The 21209-nt window shown below is 39.1% G+C and overlaps 1 protein-coding gene across 1 annotated transcript in view; it reads right to left on the reverse strand.

Annotated features, from left to right (window-relative positions):
• The window catches only part of gnai3 (guanine nucleotide binding protein (G protein), alpha inhibiting activity polypeptide 3), a 35764-nt gene extending 16699 nt beyond the window's left edge, over positions 1 to 19065 (reverse strand). Inside the window, exons 1-3 of the mRNA XM_057823848.1 lie at positions 18624 to 19065; positions 9635 to 9677; positions 74 to 215 (exon numbers count right to left, since the gene is read on the reverse strand). Of these exons, the coding sequence (XP_057679831.1) occupies positions 74 to 215; positions 9635 to 9677; positions 18624 to 18741 (303 nt within the window). The 5' untranslated portion in view covers positions 18742 to 19065. The remainder of the gene's footprint in view (positions 1 to 73; positions 216 to 9634; positions 9678 to 18623) is intronic.
• Positions 19066 to 21209: the final 2144 nt, after the last annotated feature.

Here is a 21209-nt window from a genome sequence, read left to right on the forward strand (position 1 = left end):
ATTCCATTCGGTCGCGTGCGGATCACGACACGTATGTCAGAAGCATCTCGAGGGTTTTTTTCAAAAAGGTTACCGCGCTGGACCCGTTGCCGAAGTCTATCTTTAAGCGCCCCATTGCCCGGACGATGGCAATTATGGACTGGATGGTGTTGCTGTAGACCACCACTTTGTATTGACTGCATTCTTCCTCTGTGTAGCCATCTTCGTGAATGATTCTAACAACAACAAAAAAAGCATACTTTCATAGGCTGCATAATATTAAAGGGTACCACAGATAAAAAGACATGTAGTTCTTAAAAGTTATATGTTAGTCGAGTTCTAATAATTTGATATTAAAACCCCTCTTCAGTTTTCATTTTAATCAAATTTGTAAAATTTGAAACCAAAAAATAAACTAGTAGTTAGTCATTGTTGTTGACGTCGCAGGGCGGGGCTCCTCACATGGGTACCCTGCTGTACTTCCACAGTGTCACTCTTTAACTATTTAAGGTAGTGATTTAAATACACCACAAGGTGTCAATTGCGAGTTTTAAATTGATTACAGATCAAGCCAATGAGTGCCTTTTGTCCCTCGACTGACGCCGTAGTTTTCCTTTCATTGCGGGTCCATTGTGCCTAGTGTCTAATTTGTATGTTGTCATCACAACATACAAGACTACTGATCATAGACATCAAAATTACTTGACTGGACTAATTTGGCATTCACTGCGCCCCGCCTGCCTGTAGGGGGCTGTTTGGCTCAGCTTCATTTATTAGAAGTAGGTAGGATTGAAGGGCGGTTTACATTTAAGACGTACGAAAGCTGGACCGCATACTATCAAGAAGGATTGTCTCAGGAGTGATTTGTTCGAGGATTCAAGGTAATTATTATATTTTTCGTACCATGCATGCATTTTGAAACGTTGTGAAAAAAATCAATGGGAGAAAATAGCTGCCACTGGTTTGGCATCATAGTTCATAATATTTACGTAAAATAAATTCTTACTGCCCGGTTTTTTGCTTTCAACCAAGAACTGAGTATGAGTACTTGTGTCGATCTCAAATGCGTCTCAATTTTATGTCCTTACTTGGAGTCACAATCTCAGTAATATCTCATTAAAAGATATGGATGAGCAAAGTATTTTATTTCTTCAACTTGCCTCAAAGCTGCCTCTTTTACTGATCTCGCAGAGCAACCTTATATTGTGTCCATCACAAATATTTCTCAATTTAATCTCCTTCCAGTCTGCAATTGCTCATTTTGAGTCATGTCCAATCACATCTTGAATCATCTCATGCCAAAATCCGAGAAAATATTATAATGGGTCAAATAATTAAATAACGTCTGGTTCATTTGGTTCATCTTGTTCAATGTAAAAATCTGAGATGTGACTGAAAAATTGGTGCTGAAAACTATCGGCCTAGCGCTACGACTGCATTATCGGTTTTTGGTTTTGAAGACTGAAAGTTTAGCACAAAATAGTGTGAAGAACCTTAGTCCTCTTGTTTGATGACGTAATCAAAACAGGCAACACGCTGGCGGACGATGTCTCGCTAAAACTACTGGCTCACAGGCAACAAGTCTGTGATTTGGAAGTGTTTTTTTGAAATATCAAAGAAATACATAAATAATTAAATTAAGCAAAATAAAGTAAATTTTCTTCATCGCTGCTACATGCGCTTTCTAAAGTTGCTTGCCATTTTACCGTGTCACATCAAGCTTAGCGCATCTGAGCCCGTTTGTGGCTCAGTGGTAGAGAAGTCATTCCCCAACCCAGAGGTTGTGAGTTCAAATCTCTGTCCTGATAAATTCATCTAAGTATCCTTGAGCAAGACACTGAACTCTACATTGTTGTGTCACCAGCAGGTAGATGAGCGTATAGTGTCAAAGTGCTCTGAGTGCCTGAAAGGTGCTGTAGAAGTATAACTCCATTTCTTTAATTAAGAAAATTTCTCTTCTAAAATCTGGTTTTCTCAAATCAATCACCTTTGTCTCAATGATGTCTTTGCTCATTTTGACTCATCACTTGCTCCTAAGAGTACCCTTAGGAGCACAATCTCAGAAACAAATAAGCAGAGAATCAGATAAATTTGAGATGATCAAATTTGTCTCACGAGACGAGATTAAGCAACAGATGAGTAGTAAATTTTTTCTATGGGATTTCAATCTAATAACTTTCATTGAAACACCATGGTCCTACACCAACCCCTACGCCGACGGCAACAAGCAGATCTTTGTCTACTTTGACCCGTGCAACTTTGGGAGAACATCTACAGCAGCTTCCACAACAACGGCTGTATGGTGCTGCCCAGGTATCGTGGGGCTGTAGTAAGTGGCCAGCATTATTCACTTTATAAGAAACATTAATCAAAACATCTATCTTTCTAAAACAAACATGTTTTTTAGGAGCCTGAGAGGATGAGGACAGCCCGATTCTCGAGCCGGAAGGTGCTGGCCAGGTGGGAAAACTGGAAGTCTGTCAAGGCCGGCTACAAGTTGACCCAGAAGGTGCTGGCACACTCTTCGATCGAGAACCAGAGCGTCGGGCTCATCATGGCGGTTGTCAACCCCAACACGGTCACCGGGCTGAGGCTCGTCGCCATGACCACGGGCAAGGAGGAACACAGGGACATGGCTGACATCCCGGAGATGTTCCAGAGGACAAGGGAGAGCTGGCGAGCTGGAGACGGGCCGGGCGGTCCTCAAGCGACCATCTCTTCCCATGGCCCACATGGCGTCCTTCGGAATGTCGTTGTGGTACTCCCTAATGTACAGGAAGCACAAGAAGGATAGGTTCCTCCCCCTTACCATGCACCACAGTGATGGTTTCAGGATGTGACTTCAGAAGCAAGGAAGGACAAGGCCTTGGAGTGGTCGGCCAGCAGGAAAAGGAGCAGAGTCGAGGAGGGCAGAAAGGAGACGGCGAGGAACAGGATCTTGTACAAGTCGAGGTGACCAGAAAATGCAAGACATAGAAAAAGGATATGTGATTGTTGAAAGACAAGGCTCACATCCTGGTAACGCCACATCGATTATTTGCACTGCCTGAATTATAGGATCTCATACGCATTCTATATTTATGTTTATTTAGATTTCTTACTTGCACGTCACTTTGAGATTTTAACTTATCCTGCACTGTAAATGAATGCTCCACAATTTCATTGTATAACTGTATAATGATAATAAAGGGCTATTCTATTCTATAATAAGTTGTGATTTTATGTAGAATTTATTAACAATCTATTTACGTATTATTCATAACTGATTCTGCATGTTTTCCTCAAGTATTAAGTTTCTGATGTTGAATTGAGTAATTTATTAACTGTTGAAAACTTGCAGTAAAGTTGCTATTTTGGTCAAAAACATATATGATATGTTAAATATTGCTATTGATCCTGAAAATATAGGTGATTATCTCTGCATTTGGTGATTTTTGTGCATCCAGTGTAAAATCAGAGAATAGTCATTTTAAGTTTTGTTATACTTATATAAAAATAATTAATTGGCATTTTATAAGGTAAGGACTTTGAATTTTTTTATGCCGCTGCTCATGGAGACTCATATATGGCTAAGGTAGGTGCCCTTTTTTGGTTTTAGGTCGGTAGCAGCTTTGATTTTGAAAAGATTTGAATTTAAAGTTTTTGAAAATAGGCCCCCAACGGATCGGCCCCGTTTCCCGTGTCCTGTCAAGTATTATAGAAGTTTATGCTCCTGATAATGGCTCCCAGCATCATAGTTTGTATATTGTGACTAAATATTGCCATCCATTGTATTTGTTGAGCTAAAGGAGTTGCTAAAATGTTTAAATAGAGTTTGACCAAAGTCAGTAAGTTTTATGTGTATTTTGCCTATCTATTTTGATTGTGAATTTCTGAATGCCAGTTCTCTTTGCATTATTGTTTGCTGTGTGAGAATAGGGCCTCATTAATACAGATTGAAGAACTTTTCTTTTTGTGAATATTATTTTTTGAGAGATATTAATATTATTTTTGTTGTATTTTCACTATATGATACTTATGTTTGCTGTGAAGGCGTGGCCGAAGCTTTGGCCAATAAACGGCGCGGTTCGAGCTACAAATCTGAACGGCTGTGTCCACTCGCCTTTCTCTGCCTCTTAGATCTCAATTTGCAAAATAAGGCGTCATTTTAATCTGTTGGGCAGAAAATTATATGAATAGCAAGCAATCAAACTAAATTTAATGCCTTTATTTGTTTTCCGTGGCGCTTATTCACCGGGAAGAGAGCTTCGGGAGCAACATCTGATAAGTTTGATAAATCTGAGGACACCGGCAGGATGATCAAAAATCTGGACATCTGGTTTTACGTGACAAAAATAAGGTAAGACGTCATTAGACGGCATTAGACGTCTCAATAGAGGCAAAACGTTTTCGTGTGTTGTGATGCACGGCCCCGGGCTATCAGCAAAAATAATCAAACACGACAGCTTGGAATGGTAACTATCTCCATGATAATATTGGAATAAGTTGGAACACACAATAGTTTACCATCAAGATCTTCAAACAGTTTTTGACATCAAACACTCTTCTACTCTCGTCACTAGAGCAGCAGAGTTTTGTCACTTGCAAACTTAACAGATGAACGCTACGGGTCTCATCCCGTCTTTCCTGTTCATTTTGCTTTCGCTGTCTTTCTCATTAATGTTCCACTCAGGTTTAAATTGGAAGAGCAGAACCGATGACGTTTATGTGTTAAAGAGTGACACTGTGGAAGTCCAGCAGCGTAGCCATGTGACGTCAACAACAATGGCGACCTACTAGTTAAAGTAATTTTACAAATTTTATTAAAACAAAAACACAAAGAGGGGTTTTAATATCAAATTATTCTAACTTGTACTAACATTTACCTTTTAAGAACTACATGTGTTTATATCCGTGGTACCCTTTAAAGCAGTGAACTAGGACCAGAAATGGGGAGTGAAGCATTTACTTATTTGAATAAGTTTTCGAAAAAAACTGCACTTTTAAGAGGAGTTTTAGCACTCCATAAGTTTTACTTTTACTTGAGTAGATTTTTGGCGCTACTTTGCGCAAAACTACAGTTGTTTCCTCTTCATTCTTTATATTACCCATTGACTCCACCATCGCCTTCCCATAGGGAAGGCAAAACGTTTAGTTGCTTTTCACTGAGATAAACGATTATAAAATGGAACATGCAATAACGTGGAGAAGAGGAAAAGTAATGTCAGCTACTTTGCTGAGTAACTATTTACGCTTACAATGAGCTAATTGAGTTAATTACTCACTTGGGAGAAGTAATATGTAACTAATTACTTTTTTCAAAGTAAGATTACCAACTAAGTAAGTTCATTGGCTGCCATTCACGGCACTCGACGTTCAGGAGGGCTAATGAACCAGTGGGGAATGTTTCATGATCGGTTTTCTCTCTGCTCCATATAAGCAATACTTCAACATTGCGTACACGGCCGAGAGTCGGGACAAACTGCCCGTATGTGTGTGTGACATGCACGAACAGTGCGTGCATGCTATCGATCCATATACTTTGAATATAAGCCTAAACGGGAATTATATATGCCTGTTATTTGTGTCCTCTTTTTAACAGCAACAAGCCTATGGCTACGTTCATACTACAGGTCTGAATGCATGAATCCGATTTTTTGTCATATCTGGTTTTTTGGCTTGCCCGTTCAGACTGCCTTTGTCCATTGAGACCATTCAAGTATTACGCATGCGCACTAATTCGCAGTCCGACATGCGCTGAGCAAGACGACTCGCATGCGCAGAAGCATCAAAACAAATGACCATACAATCACACATGCTGGCTGTCATCCGTCATTCCAGGGATATCATATTTTGCTTATTAAAAAGAGGACACAAATAACAGGCATAAATAATCCCTGTACAGGTTTATATTCAAAGTATATGGATCGGTAGCATGCACGCACTGTTCGTGCATGTCACACACACATACGAGCAGTTTGCCCCGACTCTCGGCCTTGTAAGCAATGTTGAAATATTGCTTATATGGAGCAGAGAGAAAACCGATCTTTCTCAGGCTTATCCTCAAACCGTTTTTTTTTTTTTTTTAATGACTGTTGTCAAGTCCGACCCTTCCTAAAAAGCCGTGTTCAAGACAAGCTAGGCACTAATAACGCACAGCTGCTTGATGTGTGATGGCGCGGTGTGGATTCTCTGTTAAGCTTGTTCGGACAGAATATTAATTAAAGATGAATGAAAACTAAATACTATTGAAGATGTCATTATTAACATTTAAAAAATTTAAGTGACGGGTAAAAATAGATTATGACCGGATTTTTATGACCCTGTCAGTCAAAATGACAGACAACGAAAAAGTTTAGCGCAACCTCTGATCTATAAATATAATATTCTTTGCCTATTACTAAATTGTCCATTTTGATAATAGATTAAAATTATGTATTATATAAATATAATGTTAAAATACTAAATATCAAAATATTACAAATATTAAATAATATCTACATATCTTACTTTAATACTATCTATAATCTATTACTAAATAGCCTATTTTAGTAATAGATTAAAATGCTATATAATACAGTATCTATAAATATAAAAAAAACATTTTATAATCTCCACAAATATATTTTTAATCAATTTCTAAATTGAAAAATTTTTAATGGATTAAAAATATATAGATACTATCTAAATGTAATTATTTACTGTTATACTATCTATAATGTATTACTAAATACACTGTTCACACACTGTTGCTGGTATTTTGGCCCATTCCTTCATGCAGATCTCCTCTCGAGCAGTGATGTTTTGGAGCTGTCGTTGGGCAACACGGACTTTCAACCCCCTCCACAGATTTTCTATGGGGTTGAAATCTGAAGACTGGCTAGGCCACGCCAGGACCTTGAAATGCTTCTTACGAAGCCACTCCTTTGTTGCCCTGGCTGTGTTTTGGGATCATTGCCATGCTTCAATGCCCTTGCTGATGGAAGGAGATTTTCACTTAAAATCTTTCGATACATGGTCCCATTCATTCTTTACTTTACACAGATCAGTCGTTCTGGTCTCTTTGCAGAGAAACAGCCCCAAAGCATGATGTTTCCACCCCCATGCTTCACAGTGCGTATGGTGTTCTTCGGATGCAATTCAGTATTCTTTCTCCTCCAAACACGAGAACCTGTGTTTCTACCAAAAAGTTCAATTTTGGTTTCATCTGACCATAACACATTCTCCCAGTCCTCTTCTGGATCATCCAAATGCTCTCTAGCGAACCACAGACGGGCCTGGACATGTACTGGCTTCAGCAGGGAGACACGTCTGGCAGTGCAGGATTTGAGTCCCTCGCGGCGCATTGTGTTATTGATAGTAGCCTTTGTTACTGTGGTCCCAGTTCTCTGTAGGTCATTCACTAGGTCCCCCCGTGTGGTTCTGGGATTTTTGCTCATCAGTCTTGTTATCATTTTGACAATACGGGGTGAGATCCTGCATGGAGCCAAGATTGAGGGAGATTATCAGTGGTCTTGTATGTCTTCCATTTTCTAATAATTGGTCCCACCGTTGATTTCTTTACACCAAGCGTTTTACCTATTGCAGATTCAGTCTTCCCAGCCTGATGCAGGTCTACAATTTTGTCTCTGGTGTCCTTCGACAGTTCTTTGGTCTTGGCCATAGTGGAGTTTGGAGTGTGACTGACTGAGATTGTGGACAGGTGTCTTTTATACCGATAATGAGTTAAAACAGGTGCCATTAATACAGGTAACGAGTGGAGCCTCGTTAGACCTCGTTAGAAGTTAGACCTCTTTGACAGCCAGAAATCGTGCTTGTTTGTAGGTGACCGAATACTTATTTTCCACTTTAATTTGGAAATAAATTCTTTAAAAATCAAACAATGTGATTTTCTTTTATTTTTTTCACATTCTGTCCCTCATGGTTGAGGTTTACCCATGTTGACAATAACAGGCCTCTGTAATCTCTCTAATCTTTTCAAGTATATATATCTATATCTATATCTATATATATAAATATATATATACAGTGGCGGACTTGGCAATTTTGGGGCCTAAGGCTAGACTAGTTTTACAATTAATCGACTAATCTAATAATTTTCTTTTTTTTACTAATTTAGCAATGAAATTTTTGTTGACGATTATTATTTCACAAAACTATTTTGGAACACTTTAATTCTTCATTAAAGTACAAATAATCATGTAAATAACAATAATTAATCAGATATAAACAATGAGGTTAAATGCTGATAGCATTTACTAGTGCTAAAGAATGGAGTGTAAACAGATTCAGAACACTGACTTTGCCTTTCCAACATTATTCAAAACAATTCTTTAAAAATTCTAGCAATATTACTATAGTATACTACTATACAGTATATATATTATAATAATTATAATAATTATTCATTGCCAATCATATTTGTCATGAAGAGTGTCATTTGAAAGCTCTTCTTAGTGTAGAATCTGTACTATGTAGTATTTACTCAACATATTATAATATTAATTCTGAAGTATGTGGGATTAACTCCAGAAATCATTATTTATATGACGAACATGACGTGCTTTTGCTGTTAACCAGCTGTTGAGTGTTGTTGTATGACTGATTGGAACTGTACTACATTGTTTCGCCACAGGGTGTGCTGTCGTGTATTTTATGTTCGGTGTGAAGAAGAAGAAGAAGAAAGTTAAAAGAGGCAATAGAGGCCTGTTCTCAACTTCTCCCTCACTTCACTTTGGCTCTCATGGAGAGCACGTTCACTCATGTGTTCGAAATAAACGATAGCCGACGTGCAAAGTAGCAAGTGAGCTGTAAAAATAGCGAGCTTAGTGGCGTGAAAACCGCGGGAGAGCTAAGTGAAGCTAACAAACAGCTAAGCGGTGCTATACGGCGCTAAATGAAGCTAAGCGACTGATACTCAGTCCGTCGTCGTGGAACAGTCCATTGTAGTGCTTGTCTGGGGGGGAGAGATAATAAAGCAGCATTCAAATGGCCTTCTTTTTTGTTTTATTATTTGTTTGTTTGGTATGCTGACATAATTGTACATGACAAATAGTTGGGGGTGCTGCTGGCTCTGGTGGCCCAAGCCGTTGCTTGTTGGGGCAAGGGCAGCTGGTTGGGGGCCCCCTACTGGTTGGGGGCCTAAGGCGATCGTCTACTTCGCCTGAATAGTAGATCCGCCTATGTATATATTTATAGACATGTATAATTTAAAATCTAAAATGTGTATTTATTTTTGTATCGTAATTGCTAAATGAAATATTTACATAGAGTTGTTAGTTATAGCAGTAGTAAAGTGTAGTGTATTTCCAGTTCAAATGTAAACCCCAGAGTGATATAACATAAAATAACTTGTGATTTCCATCCAAACCGGTTAATCAACTTAATCTGCGATTCGTGGACATGAAAATAATGGCAAAATAGCGGCAGCCCCACTGAGAACAATGGCTCAAACATGTCAGCCACATTTCCTGAAAGCTGTCATTAGAGGTGGAATTTCAGCTCCTGTGAGCGTGCAGCATGTCTAATGTGGGAACTGGGGGAAATCTATTCATGTCTTGCCAGGCTATGACTGGCCTCGGTACCCTTTGTTTCACATGTTGCGCAAAACGGGGGCTTTTTTTCTTTTTTTTGCTCTAGTCGCTCATATCCAGAACCTCGTGCGTTTCAGGCTTACTTCATCTGCTTGACGAGTGTGCTTTTCCCAGATTCCCCAGCACCTGAAAAGAGGAACAATCATTATTACATGACATGGCATGTGAGTGAATATAATACAGTGGTAGCTACATTGAGATACGAAAGCTTCATTAGACAAAAAATTCATAGGTTTTTGGCTTCCTCATTGTTTTCGACAACAATGACGATAGCGACAATATTTGATCAACGAACAGCGTTGACGCTCCGAGCTAAAACGTGACATAGGAGACTAAAACATAACAAGACGAATGTCAGTTTTCGTCAAGAGACAAAAAAGTGACATAGTTTCTGCTATATCAGTACTTCTCAAATGGTGGGGCGCGCCCCCCCAGGGGGGCGCAGAGCGATGCCAGGGGTGGCGCGAGTGACCTCGGGGAACATGCTTTTTATTTTTTTATTTTTTATTTTTTTGCCGTACTAGAATAAAGTGTATTTGCACATCCACTCCGTGGGTGGCAGTGGCGCTCTCATTTTCAAAGTGCGTGCAGTATTTTTGAAGTAAGCAAGAGCACACGGGAGAGACTCATGCAGAGCTGGACTCACGCAGCGACCCACTGTCTTCTCCGGTTCTCACGTGTCCGGCCGAGAAGTGCCGTTTTCGGCTTGGGATCGTCACGACCACCGCCCTCACCTACGGTTCTCCCTCGGCCGCCGAGAATGCGCTTTTTTCAGGCCGTTTGCCTTTTGGCTTTGACTTTTAATATAGTGGGAAATGAGGAAAGACCACTGTTTACTGAGCCAAAAAATGATAATAGCGGAGAGTCTGAAACCAAATCAGTTAAGACGCCACTTAAAGACATTAGACCTCAATCTCAATGATAAGCCGCTTGATTGTTTTTCAGCGAAAACGTGCTGAATATTGCCAATTGTCACAATCGTCCCGCTTTGTCAGTGTTATATCAGTAAACCAGTGAGCACTGTGGTGAATCAGCGAAAATAAAAACTTTCCTTCTGTCCAAAGACACTTTCCCCCCCCTTCTATTCAGTTTTGTTTTTTCGGTCAAATTTTTGGCATGTTGTTCTGAAGAGTAAATGTTTCTAATCAATTTGAATTTGTTATTATTTACTGATTTTATTACATTTTATTTTTCAGTATCAAATGGTCAAAAATGTACCTTGAGTGTATTTTTACAGTTTGGATGTGACTTTTTTTTTTTTTTTTTTTTTTTTTTTACTTCTGGCAATTTGATGCACGTGAAGTCTTTTCTGTTACAAGCACAACATTGTTAATAAAGTTATACTTTATTATAAGTTGATCTATGTTACTTTTTTTCTTTAATAGAAAAAAAGGACACAATGTTAGGCTGAGGCGCACTTATAATAGTAATATTATGATCCTATTTACAATGGCGGCAGAGAGTTGGGGGGGGCGCGAAACATTTGTGTCTTCCTTGGGGGGGCGTAACAGAAAATAATTGAGAAGCACTGCGCTATATGTTCACAATGTGCGACATTTTCTTATTGTACAAAGAGTTAGCCTGCATTGAAGCAGTGTTTGGTTCATATCACTCAAGTGACGTGCTGCACTCCCCGCAAACACTCAATGGTGTCCTTCAAGCCAGGCTACGCTCCAGGCTTGCTTGTTTTAGAAGACTTAGTAAGATTTCTTTTATTATATTGGCAATTTTGATGTAGCCTTTGAAGTTCTGTGCTGAGTCATCATCACACACTAAATGTAACTCGTAGTAGTGTTGCACCGATACCATTTTTTGGGCCCTGTACCAATACCTGGCTGTGCAGTATTGGCCGATACCGATACCATTCCGACTCATACCACTCTGTTTGCAAAAAAATAAAAATAGAAAAATAAAAATCTTTAAATAAATAAATAAATATATATATATATATATATATATATATATATTAGGGGTGTCAAATGATTAAAAAAATTTTATCGGGTTAATTACAGCTTAGAAATTAATTAATCGTAATTAATCGCAATTAATCGCAATTCAAACCATCTATAAAATATGCCATATTTTTCTGTAAATTATTGCTGGAATGGAAAGATGAGACACAAGATGGATATATACATTCAACATACGGTACATAAGTACTGTATTTGTTTATTATAACAATAAATCAACAAGATGGCATTACCATTATTAACATTCTGTTAAAGCGATCCATGGATAGAAAGACTTGTAGTTCTTAAAAGATAAATGTTAGTACAAGTTATAGAAATTTTATATTAAAACCCCTCTTAATGTTTTCATTTTAATGAAATTTGTAAAATTTTCAATCAAAAAATAAACTAGTAGCCCGCTATTGTTGATGCCAATAATTACTTACACAATGCTCAATTGCTCATGGGTGCTGAAGCCTATAAAATCAGTTGCACCCAAGCGCCAGCAGAGGGCGACAAAACTCCGAAAAACACAACAAGTACACATTTCACTGTGCTGTCATTTTAATGTTTGAGCGGGGCATGTGTGTTAATTGCGTCAAATATTTTAACGTGATTAATTATCGCCCGTTAACACGATAATTTTGACAGCCCTAATATATACATGTTATTTTGCTAACGAGCAAAAATAACAATGCAATCATATAAACAAGCATTTTAGTGCATAATATTTATATGCTTACTTCTTACTGATCTGAAGAAATTTTGTATAAAAGTGCAGGGAACAATCTTTACTGTTTGTAAAGTGAGGTGGGGCACACTGTTGATTGCTGCAGCTCTCTTAGCAGCTATATTTACCACATGAGCAAAAAATCCATTTGTGGTCCGAGTCCATCTGTGTCACGTACTGAATTAACAGTATTTGCAGCATTATCTATAGTTACTGGTATGGAGTGATTTGGCCAGCTTAACTTCCATTCAGTCATGGCGGTTTTTAATTCATCAATGCAGTATATGGACTACGCATCACTCTGGGCTCACACAGCTAATGGCATGGGATCTAACATAGCACATCTAGGTTGTTATTTGATGATATTTAATATGTGCGCGTGAGAGTTGGCATGGGATCTAACGTAGCACATCTAGGTTGCTATTTGAATATATCAAGTGTGTGCGCGTGTTTTCTGGAAAATAAGAAAGAAAGAAAGTTAACAAATGCCACAGAAGTCACTTCTGCTCATTACTGCACAACACCAGCATATGACATTTGACTTTCATAAACAGGATGAGTTTGAAGTACAGCGCTCTTAATTTGCCACTCATTGTTCATCATGAAACCTTGAGTTTGCTTAGTGTCCCGCGGTCTTAACCTTTCTGATCCCACCGCTGACATAACAACAGACGCTAGTAAACGCATGCTATCCAATTGAGGAAACTGTATCTGATGAGCATCGTACCATCGCAAATTGACGTTGTTGCGAACACACTGACATTTGAAGGTGAAGGTGTTTATTTCATTAGATTAATTACAGACAAATTCTTTCGGATGTCATGCGGGATTTGATAACTAAGCTCACTTGGGAAGGACAGTACAGTTGCGTTCAAGTAATGCTAGTAGATGGTATTGGCGCCCCAAATGTTGGTACTCGACGATACCGATACCACCAATTCGGGCCGGATCGGCCCCCGCCCCTGCCGATACTGATACTTCATTGAAGAGCTTAATGTTCATATTAACATTAGCTGCAGTGTGGCAAGTGTCCTCTTAAAGTTCACTGTCTGCAGCAGGGTTACCCAAACTACGGCCCGCCTCCACATTTGGTCCGGCCCCCTGAACAATACCAGAGAGCATTTTGAATTTTTTAATGATAATAATGATATTGACGGGTCACATTCGCCAGACACTGCGCCACAACTTCAAGTAGGGGGCCATCCTACACTCCGCTTCAGTCGGTCAAAGTGGGTCGCAGTTATTCAACAAATGCAGCGATCCAACGCCCGTAGGAAAGCTGTACCGCATACAAACAGGAAGGATTGTCTCAGGAGTTATTTGTTCAAGGATTCAAGGTAATTACTATATTTTTCGTACCAGGCATGCATTTTGAAACATTGAAACGAAAAAAAATCAATGGGAGAAATTAACCGCTGCAGCACTGACGTCATAATTCGCAATATTTACATAAAATAAATGCTAACTGCCCTTTTTTTTTTTTGCTATTAACCAAGAATCGAGACTGTTTTACGTCCATATCTATAAAGAATTGAGGGATTGAAGCATTTATTTCCAAAAATTTCTGTGATAAAGCGGCGCCACAGTGGCTTAAAGACTAGCAGCACATTCGACATATTCACGTAAAAAGCTGTGCTAGCTAACAAGCGAAGCGAGTATAACAACTGGCATGATTTGTCAGATTCTGCTGCTGGTCAGATTGTTTTGTTACAGAGCTGTGGGATGAGTTCCCGACGTCGTACCTGCATCCATTTCCAGCTCATCAGCAGTGTCTTTAAACTGATCCAAGGCAGGTTGCCGAGATATTGACTTGCTGCCATTTGACAGTAAAGACAGTATACTATTACAATACTACTAAAAATGAATGTTTTTCAATGTCTTGTTTATACAAAAACCCTTTCAGTTTGGTTATATTTTTAAGGTGGTAATAGACATATTTAGGGACAAAGTTTAGATGTCTGTACAAGTTTAGGATCCAGTCAATAATTTTGCCAAGATTTCTGGCTTAATTGGTAGCTGTAAGTGACACTGTGTCCAGAAAAGGTCAAAGATCACGAGTGCTATATAGAATTCAGGGATTTAAGCATTTATTCACAAGAATTTTCAATGTAAAAAGCTCTTTGTATTTCCGTTCGGTCAGCTTTGACGGAGATAGGCCCCCTATCAATCGGCCCCGCATCCCGTGCTCCGTCAATATTACTATGAAGTCTATGTCTCTGGTCTGAATTTGATGTTTTTTGCGTCATCTTTATGGCCTAATATGGTCATGTAATAGCTTATAATAATGTAATTAGTATAATAATAACAGCTCATATAGGTGAACTTGTGCTGAGAAAACAATATATACCACAAGTCCTATTTGCATAATATGTAGCTAAAAGCTAGCAAACGAGGCAACAAAAGCGAATGCACTGATAGCATCATACCTCTCGGCGAACTCTATTGCTAAAGCCAAGAAACCTTTCACGATCGGAGAAGAAGTCATTATGCCTGTGTCCAAGGATATTTGCCGTCAACTTTGAGGATAGGCCGCTGTTAAAAAGGTTGATTCAGCGTATGGTGAGTTACATTTTCTCCTGCACTTAATTTTCGTTTTTAGCTCGGTCGTGTTATTTTATATTTATTGTCATTTTCTGCCACATATTGCCGGTCGGTGAAAAAAAGGTCAGTGGTGCAAAAAAGGTTGGGGACCACTGGGCAATAGTCCAGTATAATAATATCTGTTCATATAGATTAAGTTGTGGTGGGAAAAATAATATACCTTTTTTTTTTTTTTTAATCAGACATTGTAAGCAAGTACTCACAATGTACTCATTACTTGAGTATTATTTTCAACGAATACTTTTTTGCTTTTGTATGTCTGAACTTGCGTGTTGATGACCAATAAAAATCTGTGAAACTGGATTCTCATATGTAATAAACACACAAACCTAAGTAGCTGGAAAATTACCACCCTCATTTTTATTTACCGTGCAATAAATTGACCTATTGCATCGCCTAATTGCATTTTTTTCCCATGCTGGCAGGCGAGTTTAATTTTCGGTCACACTCCTCTAGTGCAAGACAGAAAGACTGGGCGATTCCAGTAATTGAAATGGCCAGAACTTCCTGTTATAAGCTAACACCCAGCCATTAAGATGAAAGAGCAGGATGTCCAGAAGCTCTTATGTTAACTTATGCAAACATAAACCTGACAATACAGTGGAATCATTGAAAATGATTTGAACAAGTCTCCTCTTTAGCTAAAAGAATGCTGACCGTTTACGCAAATGATTTAGACATCGAGTATGTTGCAATAAAGAGTGGGAGAATCACTTCCCATAACTGACTTTTACAGAATTTCAACAATATTAAGCCACACAGGATGCATCTGGCTGACACAGCATTGTGCGCACATAATGGTTTTGGGATAACAAGCATGAACCCCTGTGATATATATCGTAATAAATACAGGTAGTCCCCGAGTTACGACGCACTTGACGTACTCGATTTCGACTTCACGATGCCAGAGTCACGTCTGCCATTTTGTCTCCAGTCATTTTTTTGTTTTTTGTTTTTTCGCATGAACTGTACCTTATTGTACCTCATGGTACCTTATTTTATACTTTATTAATATGACATGTTCTGTCCTTACTAAACATGAAGTTGTTCAGCTTTACAGACAGCAAACAAGGCAATTGTGCTTTTTGGAGCTTTTTACTTCATTAACTTTTGACAATTTCTAAAGCTGTACCACACATCTGTACTCTTATGTTCAAAACAACACAAATATTAACAATAAAACACTTTACACAAAACAATTGGGGTTCAAATGTCCATCTAGTCTGATCAATATGTAAATTTAGTAGTTTAAATTAGCCTAATTGCCTTACAAAATCCGAAATCGCCTTGAGGGACCTGCGAAAATATTGAGGCGCCCGTGAATAATTATCCACTTGCAACCCGCACCCCTGCGTTGGACAGTCCGCTCGGCAGCAGAGCCATTTTACCAAAAGTCAAAATGTCGCAAAAACTGCCATATGCCATAAAAAAAGTGCCATGTGCCCAAAAAAAGTGGCATATGCTCCAAAAAATTCCATATCCCAGAAGCCATTTTGCAATATGCCAAAAAAAACTGCCATATGACAAAAGCCATTTTGCCATATGCCAAAATAAATTCCATATGCCAAAAGCCATTTTACCATATGCCGAAATAAATGCCATATGCCAAAAAAAGCCGTATGCCATAAATCTGCCATAGGCCAAAAAACTGCCATATGCCAAAAAAAGCCGTATGCCATAAATCTGCCACATGCCAAAAAACTGCCATATGCCAAAAGCCATTTTTCCATATGCCCAAAAAACTATGTGCCCCAAAAATGCCATGCACCCAAAAACACTACCATTTGCCAAAAGCCATTTGGCCATATGTAAAAAAAAAAATTTTTTTAAACCAAACAAACAAAAAAAAAACTGCTATATGCCAAAAGCCATTTTGCCATATGTAAAAAAAAAAACTGCTATACGCCAAAAGCCATTTTTCCAAATCCCCCCCCCAAAAATGCCATATGCCAAAAGCCATTTTGCCATATGCCAAAATAAATGCTTTATGCCAAAAACCATTTTTCAAAATTCCCCAAAAAATGCCATATGCCAAAAGCTATTTTGCCATATGCCAAAATAAATGCTAGATGCGAAAAGCCATTTTGCCATATGCCAAAATAAATGCCAGATGCCAAAACATTTGTCCAAAAAAACTTCCATATGCCAGAAGCCACTTTGCAATATGTCATAAAAAAACTGCCATATGACAAAAGCCATTTTGCCATATGCCAAAGGCCATTTTACCATATGCCAAAATGAATGTCATATGCCAAAAAAAGCCGTATGCCATAAATCTGCCATATGCCAAAAAACTGCCATATGCCAAAAGCCATTTTTTCCATATGTGCCCCAAAAATGCCATGTGCCCAAAAACACTACCATTTGCCAAAAGCCATTTGGCCATATGTAAAAAAAAAACAAACAAAAAAAAACTGCCATATGCCAAAAGCCATTTTGCCATATGTCAAAAAAAAACTGCTATATGCCAAAGCCATTTTTCCAAATTCCCCCCAAAAAATGCCATATGCCAAAAGCCATTTTGCCATATGCCAAAATAAATGCTATATGCCAAAAGCCATTTTGCCATATGCCAAAATAAATGCTAGATGCCAAAAGCCATTTTGCCATATGCCAAAATAAATGCCAGATGCCAAAACATAGTCCAAAAAAATTTCCATATGCCAGAAGCCACTTTGCAATATGTCAAAAAACCTGCCATATGACAAAAGCCATTTTTTGCCAAATGCCAAAATTAATTCTGTATGCCAAAAGCCATTCTGCCATATGCCAAAATAAATGCTATATCTGAAAAAAAAAAATGCCATAAAACTGCCATATGCCAAAAACTGCCATATGCCAAAAGCCATTTTTCCATATGCAAAAAACTGCATATGCAAAAAGCCATTTCTCCATATGCCAAAAAAATGCTATGTGCCCCAAAAAATGTCGTGCCCCAAAAAACTGCCATTTAGCCATATGTAAAAATGTCCCCTGCCTACTGCCCGTAGTTGGCTGGGATAGGCTCTAGCACCTCCGCGACCCTTGTGAGGAAAAGCGGCATGGAAAATGAATGAATGAATGAATTAATTAAAAAAAACTGCTATATGCCAAAAGCCCTTTTTCCAAATGCCCGGAATAAATGCCATATGCCAAAAGCCATTTTGCCATATGCTAAAAATAAACGTCATATGCCAAAAAAGCCATATGCCAAAAGTTATTTTGCCATATGCCATAAAACTGCCATATTAAAAAAAAAAAACAAAAAACTGCCATATGCCAAAAGCCATTTTGCTATATGCCAAAAAACTGCCAAATGAAAGAAAAACTGCTTTATGTCAAAAGCCATTTTGCCTATGTAAAAAAAAAAACTGCCATATGCCAAAAAAAAAAGACAAAAAGACATATGCCCCCCACCCCCAAAAGAAAAAAAAAACTGCCGTATGCCAAAAGTCATTTTGCCATTTGCCAAAAAAAAAAAAAAAAAACTAATCGTTCTAGTTGTCTCACCCACTCGGGGGGTTTATGCTCTTCGCACCCGGGCCCTGTTCACATTTGTTCCGCCACTGGCACGAACAGTCAATCAATCAGAAAGTACTGCATGGTCTTGCTTACAAGGCTACCCGATAATAGAATAACGAAAATTTTAAGATAATTGCTGCAACAAGCTGCTGCAGACCACCGCTCACGGACAGACGCTCCCACTCAACTTCCGAAGCAACACATCTGGTTTACACCTCCTACACTCCAGTCAGAAGATGACACAGGCGAGACGCGATACGTTCACTGACCAAAGGACAAAAGGCTTCTTACCAAGCAAAAGCAGCTTAACTTCCCTCAGTAACTTCTCCTTGTCTTCCCGCAGGTTTTTATCGATCATCTTGCTCCTCTCCAGCGCAGCTTTGTCTTCGGCGCTGATGGTGCAGCCCATTGTGGCTTTTCCAAGTACTTTTCCCAAGTCTTTTCAACAGAGCATGGATCGCGGAGAAAGGACACCGAGCGGTGAAACGTCCAGAAAGGCGTTGGCGTTGGCCAACAACAAAAAAATAAACTTTTGTCCGATTTTCAACTTTCTAAGCTTCAAAAATCTTCTAAGTGACTTAAAAAAAAAGATAAATAAAACATGTAAAAGCGGACTAATTCCGAGGAATTTCAATTTTGAAGTATGAAGAAAATCATTCACATATAGCTTTTAAGGCGATCAGTTTACTTTTTTAGTTGCGAGTGACAGTCAGTCGCGCCCTCATCCAGCTGATCCAGACGCGAAGTGAAAGCACACGGAAAAGAAAAAAAAAGGCGCCCTCCCCACAGGCATGATGGGAGATGTAGTCAGCTTCAAAGGCAAGAAACAATCGACTGAAACTGATGAAAATATATCATGTTATTTTTCCCTGAAGCATCTGGTTTAATCATTTCCATCACATGAGAATACCTTCCTTCATCACTGTCTATTATTTTGTATTGATGCTGTAACTAGTATTGACTACAACTGTATTTCTATCAATAATTGTCAATTCCTTCATGAAACACATAATTGCAAATATGTAAATTTGAATGAAAATATATATATTTATAACGTTGTAACGTTATGTTCATGCGCAGAGAGGCAAAATCCATTTTTAATGAGCAAAATCTGACGGTTTAACGGATCAAATTTGTAAGGTATGAGAGCGTCCCCTAGCCGTTTTTGTGCAATATTGCATTACATTTTGATTAAAAAGTTTTCTTCTCTGCTGTACTGTATTCAAATTGTTTTCGCTAATTCGCTGTTAATTTCATTGCTGGTAATTCAAAAGCTACCATTTATTGGAGAATAGGACTCTGAATGTCTGTATTGTCTGAACAGTTTTAATGTATCACAAGGGAGTTTAATATACAGTGTATCACAAAAGTGTGTACACCCCTCGCATTTCTGCAGATATTTAAGTACATCTTTTCATGGGACAACACTGACAAAATGACACTTTGACACAATGAAAAGTCGTCTGTGTGCAGCCTATATAATAGAGTTCATTTATTTTCCCCTCAAAATAACTCAAAATATAGCCATTGATAACTAAACCCCTGTCAACAAAAGTGAGTACACCGCATGGGAACTACGTACATCCCTAAATGTCCAAATTGAGTACTGCTTGTCATTTTCCCTCCAAAATGTCATGTGACTCGTTAAAAGAGTGCTGTCAGCATTGCTGCAGAGATTGAAGAGGTGGGGGGTCAGCCTGTTAGTGCTCAGACCATACGCCGCACTCTACATCAAATTGGTGTGCATGGCTGTCACCACAGGAGAAAGCCTCTTCTGAAGGCGGTGCACAAGAAAGCCCCCCCGTCTCATCAGACCATAGGACCTGATTCCAGAAATCCATGTGCTTTGTTGACATCTTTCCCCCAATAACCCTTTAAGTACCCCTAAATACACCCTAAATCTCAAAATAACTATCCAAAAACATGTATTATACGTCATTGTACCGTCCTCGCCAAGATGTGGGCGTTAAGTCCTAGCTAGACAGCAAGCCTAAAATGCCTATGACAGCAAAAAGCATGTTTATTTTATATTTCACGTGGTATTTTATGCTCCTGAATGAAATGGACCGCTTGAATGTGTGTGTAAACTATCGTTTAAGCGTCTCACAATACGGCATTGCTTTATAGCATGCAGATGGACCGCGGATTCAGCTGATTTTGCGGAGTAATTCATTTATTTTTCGCATCACGCCAGCAAAATGTGCTGCAGGGTTATGTTGCTGCACCAGGGAGAGGCGTGTGAGCCTTTTTGGGTTTCAAAAAGTGAGTAAACATCGTGTTTTGTACTGGGATTATGGCATACGTTTTAATACGGAGGTGGCTTGCATTTTGTGGCTGACAGTGGTCCTTGTCCACCGAAAATGCTACTCGGCCAATGACCAGCGGCTTGTCGCACACTCCCCTCGGTCCTCTTCCATGCCCGCCGGGAGAGCGCTATACTCGGCAATAGACCACTATCCTCGGGTTTGGCTCAGGCAGCTACGTGCTCCTCTGATGTCGGCCAGTTTGTCCAGCGTCATTCTCTAGCTGCTTCCCCGGCAAACGAGCTCTCCTGCCTGCAGCAGGGGAACGACGAGCTGTAACTTGCTCGCCAGCGAAGACAATCGACAACCCCCCTGCCGTGCTACATGATCCGATTTTGATCCGATGATCTGATTTTTCACTTCAAAAGGCGAGAATAAGACCTTGAAATGCCGCTTGGTTCGGGTTAGCATGTCGGCTAGCTGTCACGCCTCCTGGTTTGTTTACGCTCTCCCAAGCCAGGGCAGGGAAATGACAAAAGCCGGACTAACTCCGGTGGCTTAAAATATTGTTCGGGAGGTGCAAGAAGTCGACAGTTTTGACTGTTATGGAGTAATTTTGCCATGTATCCGATTA

This window comes from Corythoichthys intestinalis, chromosome 2, assembly GCF_030265065.1.
Source record: "Corythoichthys intestinalis isolate RoL2023-P3 chromosome 2, ASM3026506v1, whole genome shotgun sequence".
NCBI classification, from domain to species: Eukaryota; Metazoa; Chordata; class Actinopteri; order Syngnathiformes; family Syngnathidae; genus Corythoichthys; species Corythoichthys intestinalis.